Genomic DNA, 14,479 nt, shown 5'->3' on the forward strand with positions numbered 1-14,479 from the left:
CCTTTGCTGTCTCTGACAGAATTAAAATGTTGTTGGCAAACTTCAGAGTTTTTATATCTTCTCTGTAAATTTTAATTGCTACTCCCAATTTTTCCTTTGTTTCCTTTACTGCTTGCTCAATACACAGACTGAATAACATCGGGGATAGGTTACAACCCTGTCTCACTCCTTTCCCAACCACTGCTCCCCTTTCATGCCTCTCGACTCTTATAACTGCCATGTGGTTTCTGTAAAAATTGTAAATAGCCTTTCGTTCCCTGTATTTTACACATGCCACCTTCATAATTTGAAAGAGAGCATCCCAATCAACATTGTCAAAAGCTTTCTCTAAGTCTACAAATGCTAGAAATCTAGGTTTACCTTTCCTTAAACTATCTTCTAAGGTAAATCGTAGGGTCAGTATTCCCCTGTGTGTTCCAACACTTCTACGGAACCCAAACTGATCTTCCCCAAGGATTTCTACTAACCCTTACCTTCTTGATCCTCTGCTGCCTTCACTATTTCATCTCTCAAAGCTGCCCATTTGTCTTCTACTCAATCTCTTCATCATCTGGAGAGCTAGTTGGCAACAAACTTGTATTACTGTGGTAGGTGTGGGCTTCGTGTCTATCTTGTCTAAAATAATGCGTTCACTATTCTGTTAGTAGTAGCTTATCCACACTCCTATTTTCTTATTCATTAATAAACCTACTCCTGCATTACCATTACTTGACTTCGTATTTATAACCCTGTGTTCACCTGACAAGAGGTCTTGTTCCTCCTAACACCGAACTTCACTAATACGTACTATATGTAACTTTAACCTATCCATTTCTGTTTTCAAATTTTCTAATCTACCTGCCCAATTATGGGATCTGACATTCCACACTCCAATCCGTAGAACGCAAGTTTTGTTTCTCCGGATAATGACATCCTCCTTAGTAGTCCCACCCAGATATCCAAAGGGGGATTATTTTACCTCCGAAATATTTTATCCAAGAGGACACCATCATCATTTAACCATACAGTAAAGCTGCATGCCCTCAGGAAAAATTAAGGCTGTAGTTTCTCCTTGCTTTCAGCCATTTGCAGTACCAGAACAGCAAGGCCATGTTGGTTGATGTTACAAGGCCAGATCAGTCAATCATCCAGACTGTGGCCCCTGCAACTACTGAAAAGGCTGCTGCCCCTCTTCAGGAACCACATGTTTGTCTGGCCCCTCAACATGTAACCCTCCATTGTGGTTGCACCTACGATACAGCTATCTGTATTGCTGAGGCATGCATGCCTCCCCACCAACAGCAAGGTCCATGGTTCATGTAGGCGGATTTAAAAACCTTTAATGTTGTGCACAAATAAAGTTTTTATAAATAGTTTGAAGTATTTTAAAATGACGTAAGCTTGTTACTTGGAATGAACTTCATATACAGCATGATTATTGTGAAGATTCTCAAATTAAATTTATGTAAAATGGTGTAGTAGACTTAGTTTTAGAACTGCTACGACCAAAGTAAGAAATTTTTAATAAATAAATGTACAATTGTACAGCTGATGGTGAAAATATAATTTTTCAAAATCTTCACAGCCATGGACAGTCAGTCACCTAAGAAGAGTTTTGATAACTACAAGGTCTTCAAAACAAATATGTTCTATATTGTTAAGTTTTGTAAATGTATTTCGCACAACTTTTTTTAGAAAACTTGAAAACAATAACAACCAAAAACAAAGGAGACTTTTTCATTTATACCCTATAGGATTCATTACAATTTTGAGTTCTATACCTTCAAAGGGGATGAAGTCTCAACAAGGAGCCGAAATTTGCATCCAAACATAATTCCCAAGGATACCCCAGATTAGAACATATAACCACTCCCCATAAAAATTTAGCAACAGCAAAATATTGCTGTGTTCATTAGTTATTTAATCAATTGATCTAAAGAGGTGATAGTGTGTTTTGGCAAAGTAGAAGATGCAGGACCGTGAGAATTGCAGACTATGATAGGACGTAGCCAACCAATAGAGAGCCCCTCCACGTGCATTTTGTACAGCAAAATGGACTGCATTCTGGAGGCTACAATATTTGGGGCTTGGATATTGTGAGAGTGTAGGAATGTTCCCCTATCTAACTTACTAAAATAAGCACAAAACTGTGAAATACAGCATAGCACATACTGCACGAAGATCAATGGCCACTCAAGTTTAATAAAACAACATGTTTATTAAATGACTGAACTACTACACACAAAACATGAAATGGTCTCAAAATTGACAGTTATAGGAGAAAGTCACTTACAAATGTCATGTCATTAGGTAAAAGAGCGGTGCAGTAAGAATAGTGGACAGCAAAAAAAGTCACTACCTCGTCCCACAGCACTTGCACAAAACCAATTTTTCCAACACAAGGCACAGGATTAAGAGTCACTCAAAATATATGATCAGAGCAAGATCTGAGTGAAACGTATGCAAAACACTGCTTTACACACTGGGCTGGACAGTAAGTCTGTAGTTTGTAAACAGTGACATGAAAAGTCACTTAGTGCGGGCCATCACAGTGAAGAAAATGGGGAAACCATCAAAAATGTGAAACAAAATAACTACAATGAGTTACATATAATCCAGGAAATCCACATTCTGTGAAGAGGAGAACAAACAAAACAGTGATGATGCTGAAACTTCTGGAAACATATCTCGGGAATAAAAAGAAAAATTGTGTTTTGCTGATGTTGGATCCTCTCCAAAAAAAATCTACAAAGAAAGTCTATTAACAAAATTTCAAGAACCGGCTTTAAATGATGACTCTAGGAATATACTACAACCCCCTACATATTACTCACATAAGGATCATGAGGATAAGATTAGAATAACTACGGCATGCACAGAGGCATTCAATCCATCCTTCTTACCGCACTCTGCACGAGTGGAACGAGAAGAAACCCTAATAACTTGTACAATGGGATGTACCCTCTGCCACACACCTCACAGTGGTTTGCACAGTGCAGATGTACATGTAGAGGTAGTCAGCAATGAAGTTGTCAATTTCAGAGACTTGACATATGGCAACAGTAAATTGGGAGATGAACAACTGTTGCCGGAACTGACATGAGGAGCACTCATCATAGTCTTTCGAGAGGGCAAACGTTATAGGCTTGTGGTCGGTAAAGACCGTGAAGTGACAGGCCTCCAGTGATGGCTGAAAATATTTTAGTGCCTCTCATATGTCAACAAACTTACACAGCAAAGATGGGCATAGAGCGCGAACCCCAAGGGAAGAAAACCCTGAGGTCTACTAAAGGTCAACAAATCCTAAAGAAAGGAACAAGGAAGAAGGGAGGGCATGGTGCCCTGTCCAGGGATCAGCCAGACGCCTCCAAAGGCAGAAAGTACAATGGGTAACATACACTCTGTCACTTACCAGAGGTACCTCACCCAACAATACCCAGAAAAGACTAGCAACATGGACAGGGCAATAGAAGCACAAGAAAACACAGGAGGAACATCTAGCCAAACAGAACACATGAGAAGGGGAAGGTCAGCTGCTGAGAGATTGTCCACTAACACCAGTGTAGTGATTCAGGAAGATTAAGAGTCTGTCGCAGGGCAGCAAGGTTAGGACAGTCCAGCAAAATGTGGACCACAGTCAAACAAGCACCACAACAACAGTGGGGCAGATTCTCACGATGGAGGAGTTGACCATGAGTCAGCCAAGTACAGCCAATGAAGAGCTGGCAAAGGACGATGGATTCCTTAGGAGAGAATCATGTGGAGGACCTCTGAAAATTCATGGTCTCCTTTACTGTCCATAGTTTGTCAGCAAAGTCAGAGTACACCATTCCGTATTCCAAATCCTTAGAACTTGACGGCATAATACCAATCAAAAATCCAATTCCAGAGTAGCAATCTCAAGAGGCGGCTTGCCATTAGCCAATTTGGCCAGCATGTCAGAGATTTCATCCCCCGGGATCCTAACACGACCCAGGATCCAGACAAAGACAATCAACGAGTCCACAATGTAAGAGGGCAAAAAGGGAATCCTGGAGTCAAGACCAAGGGATGGCGAGGGCAAAAATTGTCAATAGCTTGTAAACAGCTCAAAGAGTCACTACAGATGTGGAAGGGCTTAGCAGTGCAGGAACAGATATGCTCTAGAGCACAAGAGGCAACCATTGAGCCATCAATATGTACTAAGTCTGAACACCAAAATTCCCTGAAAATGGAGAAGAACTGGCGGTGGAGGGCCTCTGGATGAGGCGAATCTTTCAGACATTGTGATAAGCCAAGACACAGATGTGGACAGGGGATGCACCACAGAGGTGTACGTGAGCGAGCCCGGAGAAGAGGCGGTAGAGCGAAAAAGCTGTAGTTAAGAGAAAAGGGACTGGACGCAGATGGCAATCATAATCCCAGACCTGGGCCGCCACTGTGGGAGGTGGATCTCCATATCTGGGAAGAAGACACGGTAGTTTGAGTGCTCCGGAAAGTAGCTGATGTGTAACATATAAGCGATCGATTGTTGTTGGCGCAGAACCCACATCAGTTGAACTCTTCCCTCTGCTAAGAGGTTGATCACAGAGCTAGTCTGAAAGGCACCAGTTGCCAGTCGTACCCCAGGAGTATGTATCAGGTCTAGCATTTGTAATGTCAAATATGTTGTCGGGGCCATATGTGAGACTCCCGTAATCTAGGCTAGATTGGACAAATTCTGTGTAGAGCCATATCAGAGATGAGCAGTCCATGCCCCAATTGGTGTTGCTGAGGCATCAAAGAGCATCGATGTGCGACCAACATGCCTGCTTGAGTTGACGAAGATGGGGAAGCCATGTCAACGAGGCCATGTCAATGATGCCCAAAAAATGATGAGAGTCCACCACACTGAGGTACTGGCCATCAAGGTACAGACCAAGATGGGGTTTAAATGTAAGGTGACAACAGAAATGCATAAGGCATCTCTTGGCAGCTGAAAAACAGATGCCATGTGTGAGAGCCCAAGATTGTACTCAGTGTATAGCTCCTTGCAATTCAGGAATGCCCTATATCAACGAACAAACGTAAATGCAAAAATCATCAGCATACAAAGAGGGAGATACCATAGACCTCACAGCCACCACCAGACCATTGGTAGCCACTAAACAGGGAGGGATGCCAACTAGCTCTGCAGATGATGATGAAATTGATGAAATGTATGATGAGATAGAAGAAATTATTCAGGTAGTGAAGGGACACGAAAATTTAATAGTCATGGGTGACTGGAATTTGAGAGTAGGAAAAGGGAGAGAAGGAAACGTTGTAGGTGAATATGGATTGGGGGAGAGAAATGAAAAAGGAAGCTGTCTGGTTGAATTTTGCACAGAGCATAACTTAATCATAGCTAACACTTGGATCAAGAATCATAAAAGAAGGTTGTATACCTGGAAGAATCCTGGAGATACTAGAAGGTATCACATAGATTATAGAATGGTAAGACAGAGATTTAGGAACCAGGTTTTAAGTTGTTAGACATTTCCAGGGCAGATGTGGACTCTGACCACAATCTGTTGGTTACGAACTGTAGATTAAAACTGAAGAAACTGCAAAAAGGTGGGAATTTAAGGAGATGGGACCTGGATAAACTGACTAAACCAGAGGTTGTACAGAGTTTCAGGGAGAGCATAAGGGAACAATTGACAGGAATGGGAGAAAGAAATACAGTAGAAGAAGAATGGATAGCTCTGAGGGATGAAGTAGTGAAGGCAGCAGAGGATCAAGTAGGTAAAAAGACGAGGGCTAGTAGAAATCCTTGGGTAACAGAAGAAATATTGAATTTAATTGATGAAAGGAGAAAATATAAAAACGTAGTAAATGAAGCAGGCAAAAAGAAATACAAACGTCTCAAAAATGAGATCGACAGGAAGTGCAAAATGGCTAAGCAGGGATGGCTAGAGGACAAATGTAAGGATGTAGAGGCTTATCTCACTAGGGGTAAGATAGACACTGCCCACAGGAAAATTAAAGAGACCTTTGGAGAACCACTTGTATGAATATCAAGAGCTCAGATGGAAACCCAGTTCTAAGCAAAGAAGGGAAAGCATGAAAGGTGGAAGGAGTATATAGAGGGTCTATACAAGGGCGATGTACTTGAGGACAATATTATGGAAATGGAAGAGGATGTAGATGTAGATGAAGATGAAATGGGAGATATGATACTGCGTGAAGAGTTTGACAGAGCACTGGAAGACCTGAGTTGAAACAAGGCCCCAGGAGTAGACAACATTCCATTGGAACTACTGACAGCGTTGCGAGAGCCAGTCCTGACAAAACTCTACCAATTGGTGAGAAAGATGTATGAGACAGGGGAAATACCCTCAGACTTCAAGAAGAATATAATAATTCCAATCCCAAAGAAAGCAGGTGTTGACAGATGTGAAAATTACCGAACTATCAGATTAATAAGTCACAGCTGCAAAATACTAACGTGAATTCTTTACAGACGAATGGAAAAACTGGTAGAAGCCGACCTCGGTGAAGATCAGTTTGGATTCCGCAGAAATGTTGGAACACGTGAGGCAATACTGACCCTACGACTTATCTTAGAAAATAGATTAAGGAAAGGCAACCCTACATTTCTAGCATTTGTAGACTTAGAGAAAGCTTTTGACAATGTTGACTGGAATACTCTCTTTCTAATTCTAAAGGTGGCAGGGGTAAAATACAGGGAGCGAAAGGCTATTTACAATTTGTACAGAAACCAGACGGCAGTTATAAAGAGTCGAGGGGCATGAAAGGGAAGCAGCGGTTGGGAAGGGAGTGAGACAGGGTTGTAGCCTGTCCCCGATGTTATTCAATCTGTATATTGAGCAAGCAGTAAAGGAAACAAAAGAAAAATTCAGAGTAGGTATTAAAGTCCATGGAGAAGAAATAAAAACGCTGAGGCTCACCGATGACATTGTAATTCTGTCAGGGACAGCAAAGGACTTGGAAGAGCAGCTGAACGGAATGGACAGTGTCTTGAAAGGAGGATATAAGATGAACATAAACAAAAGCAAAACGAAGATAATGGAATGTAGTCGAATTAAGTCTGGTGATGCTGAGAGAATTAGATTAGGAAATGAGACACTTAAAGTAGTAAAGGAGTTTTGCTATTTGGGGAGCAAAATAACTGATGATGGTCGAAGTAGAGAGGATATAAAATGTAGACTGGCAATGGCAAGGAAAGCGTTTCTGAAGAAGAGAAATTTATTAACATCAAGTTTAGATTTAAGTGTCAGGAAGTTGTTTCTGAAAGTATTTGTATGGAGTGTAGCCATGTATGGAAGTGAAACATGGACGATAAACAGTTTAGACAAGAAGAGAATAGAACCTTTCGAAATGTGGTGCTACAGAAGAATGCTGAAGATTAGATGGGTAGATCACATAACTAATGAGGAGGTATTGAATAGAATTGGGGAGAAGAGGAGCTTGTGGCACAACTTGACAAGAAGAAGGGACCGGTTGGTAGGACATGTTCTGAGGCATCAAGGGATCACAAATTTAGCATTGGAGGGCAGCATGGAGGGTAAAAATTGTAGAGGGAGACCAAGAGATGAATACACTAAGCAGATTCAGAAGGATGTAGGTTGCAGTAAGTACTGGGAGATGAAGAAGCTTGCACAGGATAGAGTAGCATGGAGAGCTGCATCAAACCAGTCTCAGGACTGAAGACAACAACAACAACAACAACAACAACAACAAACAGGGAGGGACATTCAAAACAGAACTCTGAAGAACACCATTCTCCTGTATATGGGAGGCACTATGGGAGGTGCCAGTCTGTGCCTGAAAACTGAAACACAAGAGAAAGTTCCAGATAAAAATGAGGAGTAAGGTGGCAAGCATGTGATAAAGCATAAGATTTATGCACATTTAAGAAGAATGTAACAAGGTGTTGATGCGGGCAAAAGCCATTCGGATAGCAAGACTCCAGGTGGACTAAATTAACTGCAATAGAGCGGTCTTGGTGAAAACCACCTTGGGTCGAATCCAAAACGTCCAGGGATTCAAGGACCCAATACACTCTTAGACTTTCATACATTCAGTAACTTGCAGAGTACATTGGTTAAACTGAACAGACAATAGCTGTCCATCTGAAGAAGCAATTCATTCAATTTCAAAACTGGAATAGTGAAACTTTCTCGCCACTGGAAAGGGAGTTCCCCTTCACTCCAAAGACAATTAAAAAGGGTGGGTATATGACGCTGGCTACCAACTGCTACTTGTTGAAGTATTTGGTTATGCACCCAGTCCAGCGCAGGAACTGTGTTGGGACAGATAGTAAGACCAATGGTGAATGCCCATTTGCTAAAAAGTGCTTTACAATGCTCCAGGCAGCAGGGAATGAAACAAAGGGAGTCATCCCAGACACTGTTTGAGAAGACAGACCACGAGTGGATATTGGACCAATGCTCTAATCTGGGTGAAATGACGAGCAAAATGCTCAGCAATAGAGGCCAGGCTGGTGAAGACAGTACCATTCAGGAGAATTTCTGAGACACCTAAAGGGTGATGGTTGCCAAAAATGCACCTGATCTTTGCCTATACCTACGGCGAGGGAGTATGCAGCCTTATATTCCCATAAAACCTGTTTCTGGCATTTAAGAAGGCAACGAGTCCAGGCGAGAAGCCATTTAAAGGCCAGGAGGTGGTCAAGAGATGGATGCTGTTTGTAGAGTTGGAGGACATGATGGTGGTCTTTAATAACTGCAGCAATTTCCATTGAAGCAGCTGATGAAAGGATAATGTCAATCAAACTCCATTCGTACTCATCAACGCCATTGTGTGGTGGAGTGGTTGGGATGGCAACTGAGGAAAACTCATCCCAATCCACATCAGTAACGGCCCACGTGGGAGTATGACCAGGCGAATGATGCTGAAGAAAAGATAAGATGATTACAAAATGATTGCTATTGTGTAAATCATCCTGACTCCCCACTGAACAGAGGCAAAGAATACAGGGTTACAGATGGAAAGATCACTGGCCAAGAAAGTGCCATGCAGCACACTAAAGTGTTTCGAGGCTCCAGCATTGAGCAGGTGGAGATCAATCCCTGCCAGCCGGTCTTCAACAATCTTGGCTTGGTCAATGCTCGCCGTACCACCCCACAGAGGAGAAGGAAGGGGGAAGGGAGCTGTCGAAAGAGGGAAAGAACTGCAGGACGAATAGGAGGCTGGTCTGAGGTGAGGTAACATTTGCATATTTTACCACAGAGTCTAAACAGATGCAAACAGCCACTGCTTCCAGTGCAGTATGAAGAGGAATCCAGGCACTAACAATGTCCATGCAGACCAACGTACAGACACTACCAGAGGCTTGCAAAGGGCCGACCCAGTTCTGGCAGAAGGACTGGAAAACCATGAAAAGTCAGCAAATGAGTATCGACAAAATGAGAACCCTGCAGTACAACACAAGCCACAGAGTAGAGAGGAAGAAGAGACTGCCATTCTGGAAAGTGACAATAGTAAATATTACTTCCATTGGGGGTGAGTAGTACAAGAGGTCAGATGGATGTAAAATGGGCCAGAATCAGTCATTGTGCCCAGTCAGTGTCCATCACTGGTAAAGACGGATGACATCCACGAATGTAAGATCAGATCCCGATTGAGAAGGAGGGGCGACACGTGACATGTCAGGTGCCTCGTCCCGAGACTTATGCATCTTCTTCTTCTCCTTCAGATGGCAAGAGAAAGTGTGATAAGGAAGAGAGCAAGTCACAGCAACATCAGGATCAAAAGAGAATGAGCAGCATTGAGGTCCGCAGAGCATGTGTCCCACAACCAACGCAAGTTAACAGGTTTCCTGTTCTGGAGATGCTGAAAAAAAAGTGGTTTAGTGACAGTGAAAGTCTCCTTGTCTATCATGAAACAAACCAAGTAATGGAGAGAGGGTTTCATCCCAAGCCAGTAGACCTGGTCCTCCTCCGAAGAGGTGGCCATGGAGGGGAAGGCCAAGGGAGGCAAAACTAGGAACTCAGAGGGAGACAGCCACAGAAGAGCAGCCAGAAATATGGAGCTTAGCATGCTTTATGTGCAGAGCATCCACCATGATAAGAGTCCACGCAGGATACGGTGGCCGATGCACAGTGACCAGTTTTCTTCCAAAGTGCTGGGTGAGTTCATTCACTTGTTTGGAAGGGGAGAGTGTTTGCCACCTTTCAGCCAGTTGGTGGTGACAGAATCTAGGCACACACCCTGCAATCTTTCTCAAATAATTTTACAGAAACTATTATCTCTTCTCCCGCCCCCCCCCCCCCCCTTACGTACAGATTTATATGTCAGCTTCATGATGATGTGAAGACCATTTCATTAACAGTCATAGTTACTGTGATATTGAAAGGGAAGTAGAACACTGCGAGAAATTCAAAAAAGTTGTCAATGAAAAATAGGAGTCATTACAATTTTGCATATGGTGCAATTACATAACACACTGCTGCATATGAAATTTAGTAAACATATCAATTTCTTTTAGTCTTGAGTAAAGGTCTCAAAATGTCACCAATCTTGAGAAAATCGATCTGATGTAGAACACTTATTTGCGATAACGTCATGCAAGCAATAAAATCAGAATGTAATATCCACAACATTCCTCATATTTCATAAACAATTTGTGATATTGAAATGAGGTTTTGGCAAATGATAGTACACAAAGAGGATAGTATTTTGCCATATATTTATTATTCAAAACTTCATAATCTACTGTGTTATTCCACTAATACTGACTTTTTTAATTAAAGACCAAGATGCTTGGGAGAGAGTTCTTCCCCAAATGGCTCAAACTATGGAAACAGAATTTAAAAAGAGAGGTCATATCCCATGGGAGACCAGAAAAAACAAAACAAAAATGGGAGAGTGGAAACATGAGATGCAAGACTGAAAAAGAATAGCAGAACAAAGAGAATAGCTGGGTCATCATAAAGGAAACACTGAGGGAGAAAGAGGTGGGGAAGGGGCAGGACAGGAAGAGGAGTAGTCAGGATGGGAAGGAGTGCACATGGGGAAGGGAATGCAGTTTGAGAGAGAAGAAAGGCTGCAATAGCTTGAGGTTTCATGCACATCACACACGTATCCCCTAAAAGAGCTGTGGTCTCCATGTTGGGCTCGTCAGGGCAGGGATGTGAGCCTATGGCAGATAAAGGATGATCCAGGAATATCACCTCACTGGCATAAAAAATGGACTTTGCTGTGCTGACAACTATGCCGGTGTCCTGGAGGTGTTAAAAATCACACGGAGGTGCTCACAGTGTTCCTCTGGTGTTGTGGAGAAAATGATTATGAAATCCAAGTATTTGATACAACACGACAGGCCTCGCAAGATGCTGGCCACGAAACACTGCCACGTTTTGGCAGCATTACGGAAGCTATAATGTCATGCACGCTTCTCATAGAAGCTGAATGTCATGATGATGATGGTCTTCTGCATGTCCTCAGGTGCAACCAGAATCTGGTTGAAAGAACTGGCATTGTCAATTGTGCTGAGGATTGTAGCCCCAACCAGCGCATTGTTGTAGGAGTGGCACCAATCATGGAAGGTATGGGTGTTTAGTTTCTGGTAACCACTTCGTACTTCTTCTTGGCTAGGTGAAGGGTAGATGCCCAAAGACTCTTGAAAGATCACAGTACAATGGCGATGAGCAGCTCATCGAGCTCTGCCTTGGCTATCCTGAATCTGTCTGATGGTAAAGCCTGTGGCCGGCAGAAGATAGGTGGTCCCAGAGTGGTGTGAACGTAGTCGACAATTAAATGATGGACCTCCCAAGAACCCCTGACAGCACTGCATGGGAGTGCAGTTGGCACACGGCAGCAGCAGTTGCACGCATGAGGGCAGCATCTCGTGTCCCCTGTCGGCAGGCTGATGCTGTCGGTCAAGGAGAGGTCAGCGTGCAACGCCACAGTTGGCTGTATCACGGCTGGGACGTGAGCCAACCAGATCTTGCACAGGAAACTGTCCAACACAATGTGTGCTGGAATGTTTATATCAGACAACATGAGTTGTGTCACGAAGCAGTGCTCAAGTGTCTAGTAGTAGTCAGGGGTTGGGGGCAACGAGACAATATCGCAGACCTCCACTGCATATGTCGCCTCATGATGGCTCCTGACCACAGCGAACTTGGTGGCATCCTGGGTGATGCCACAGCCAGCAAAGATGACGTAAACTAAGGAAAAGCACAAGTGCTGGTCGAGGGTTGAAAGGCGGCATGTGAGTTGCAGCGTGGTCAGAGCGAGAGCAAGCAGCAGGCAAGGGATTGGGTATCAGCACGTCAATGCAGGGAGGAACAGCGGTGGTGGCATATGCAGATGCAAGAGCCAATGTGGGCATTGGTGTGGAGTCCAGGAACAGGGCCGTGGCCGCCAATGGTCACATCGCAGTGACTTGCACACGCAGGTTGGCATTACAGTGTTCTAGTGCCATGAGGCACACAGACAGGTTGGCGATGCTCTTATGAGGCCCTGGAACGGAAACAGTGTGCAGTGAGGTGTTGGCTGGACCGGTGTTGAAAGCCATGGTCACTAGGCTGCACAAGGGGTGAACACAAGGAACACACGAGGGAACTAGGTTTTGGCATGAAGCACAGTAGTGTCCATAATACAGATACAGAAGCTGATGGTATGGTGCAAGCGCGGAAGTCGGCACACATGCCTAATGGAACGAGATGCCCAACAACATGCCAAATTTGTAAATTACGTTATCTGAATTTATCATCAGGTCACTGGTGTGGGAATGTCTCCCCATCTAACTCACTAAGCTAATTACAAAATTGTAAAATGAGGCAAGTGGGTACTGCAGAAAGATCAATGGCCGCACATGATTAAGAAAACAACATTTTTATTAAAACGACTAAACTACTATAGACAAAACAAGAAATGGTGTCAAAATTGAGACTTATAGGAGAAAATAACTTGCAGATGTGATGGAACTTAGTTGAAAGAGCAGTGTGGTAACAACAATGGACAGCACATGAAGTCACTACATTGTCGCAGTGTGTCACTGGCAAAACATCAATTTTACCAATGCATGGTGCAGGATTAATAATCTCTCATGAGAGATATGGCCAGGCCAAGATCCAAGCAAAATACACAAGGTTATCACACAATTGTACCAGCAGTGAAGGAGGAGCTCGGAATTTTTGACATTATGCACTTGGGCACTAACGCTTGCCATTCGGAATGTCTTACAGTGTGAAACACTGATTTACACGACCAGGAATGAGGAAAGGCTACATCAGCGGAAGTCTTGCTAGGAACAAAAGTATTTTCCTGTAACAGTAGCCAGTGACTGTAAAAGGTAGATATCCTGTCAAACAGGAGAATAAAAAGCTTGGGGTGGAAGTAGGTGCACAAAGAAGGAAACTCACTGTCTTAGAAGATGGTCCTAGCAAGCTATGAACATACGGAACTGCCAAAACCAATGTGCGGCAAAGGGCCATCATAGCTGCCAGATGTGTTACCACTGAGCTCTGAAAAGATGTTTTAATTTTGAGGAATTGTGGCCTTAAAATGATCACAAAGTGTCTGAGAGTGTTAACGGACAAACTGTGAAGACAAATGTAAGCTCTGACTTTTTTCTGAATAAGTTAAATCCACGTTGGTGTACTGTAAAGTAATAGTGCAAAGTGATCAATTTGCAAAGTACTGAGTGAGTGTACAACCCACAACAAACTGTGTGTAATTTTCCATTAACAGGTTAAAGTTAATACCATAAGCTGGCATTGTACTCTAAACTTTATAAAAAAGTGTGGGCTTGGTAGTTGGAAGTGTGTTCAAGGAGTGACAACACGTTCGAATTTTCTTCAATTACTTTCTCTCTTTTAGTAGTTCGCCAGACCTGAAAACAGAAAAACATTTCAAGCACCCTGTTGACACGCATAGTAGGATTGGTTTCTCATATAACTTCTCTACTCGACACAATTCTATGAGATGGAAACAGCAATAACTAAAACAAGGAATGAAAAATCAACAGGGATTATTAATGTAATAGCCTATAAGACAGATTATTGTCCTAATCCATTATCCCTCCTGCGTCTAATAAGTCTGCATTGCATAAAGACATATAAACATTCAAATTTAGGTTCAAATACTGGCTCCGCTCTATAAAGAGAAACAAATAAGCTAGTGCGAATGTCATTATCAAAGTGCACCTCAGTACTGCAATGCTGAAATTGTGAAATTTTGTGCATGCACGCACGTGACTGCCCCCCCCCCCCCCCGCCCCCCTCACACACACACAATTTTTATGCCCTCATTTAGAGGAACTCTGTACCCGAGAAACACAGCCTTAAATTAAAATTTAACCTCCACTATATTTTTTACTCACTTCTTTGCATAATCTTCAACAACATGGTCCTTGGCAGTTCCAGTGATCCCATCATGATGCTGGAACAAGCTCAAACTATGTCGAGCATCAGTAATTAGTTGGGTATGCGCAGTACTTGGCCAGTCTGACGAATCTTTCTTACTGCCCCATGCCAGTCCAAACATTATTTCTGCTGCTCTGAAA

General features: G+C 42.9%; 1 protein-coding gene across 1 annotated transcript in view; it reads right to left on the minus strand.

Moving 5' to 3' along the window:
* Positions 1-14,479, minus strand: part of LOC124795042 (alpha-mannosidase 2) — a 195,193-nt gene that overhangs the window by 81,577 nt on the left and 99,137 nt on the right. The window contains exon 11 of the mRNA XM_047258829.1: positions 14,297-14,473. Within this exon, the coding sequence (XP_047114785.1) occupies positions 14,297-14,473 (177 nt within the window). The remainder of the gene's footprint in view (positions 1-14,296; positions 14,474-14,479) is intronic.

This window comes from Schistocerca piceifrons, chromosome 1, assembly GCF_021461385.2.
Source record: "Schistocerca piceifrons isolate TAMUIC-IGC-003096 chromosome 1, iqSchPice1.1, whole genome shotgun sequence".
In the NCBI taxonomy this organism is placed as follows: domain Eukaryota; kingdom Metazoa; phylum Arthropoda; class Insecta; order Orthoptera; family Acrididae; genus Schistocerca; species Schistocerca piceifrons.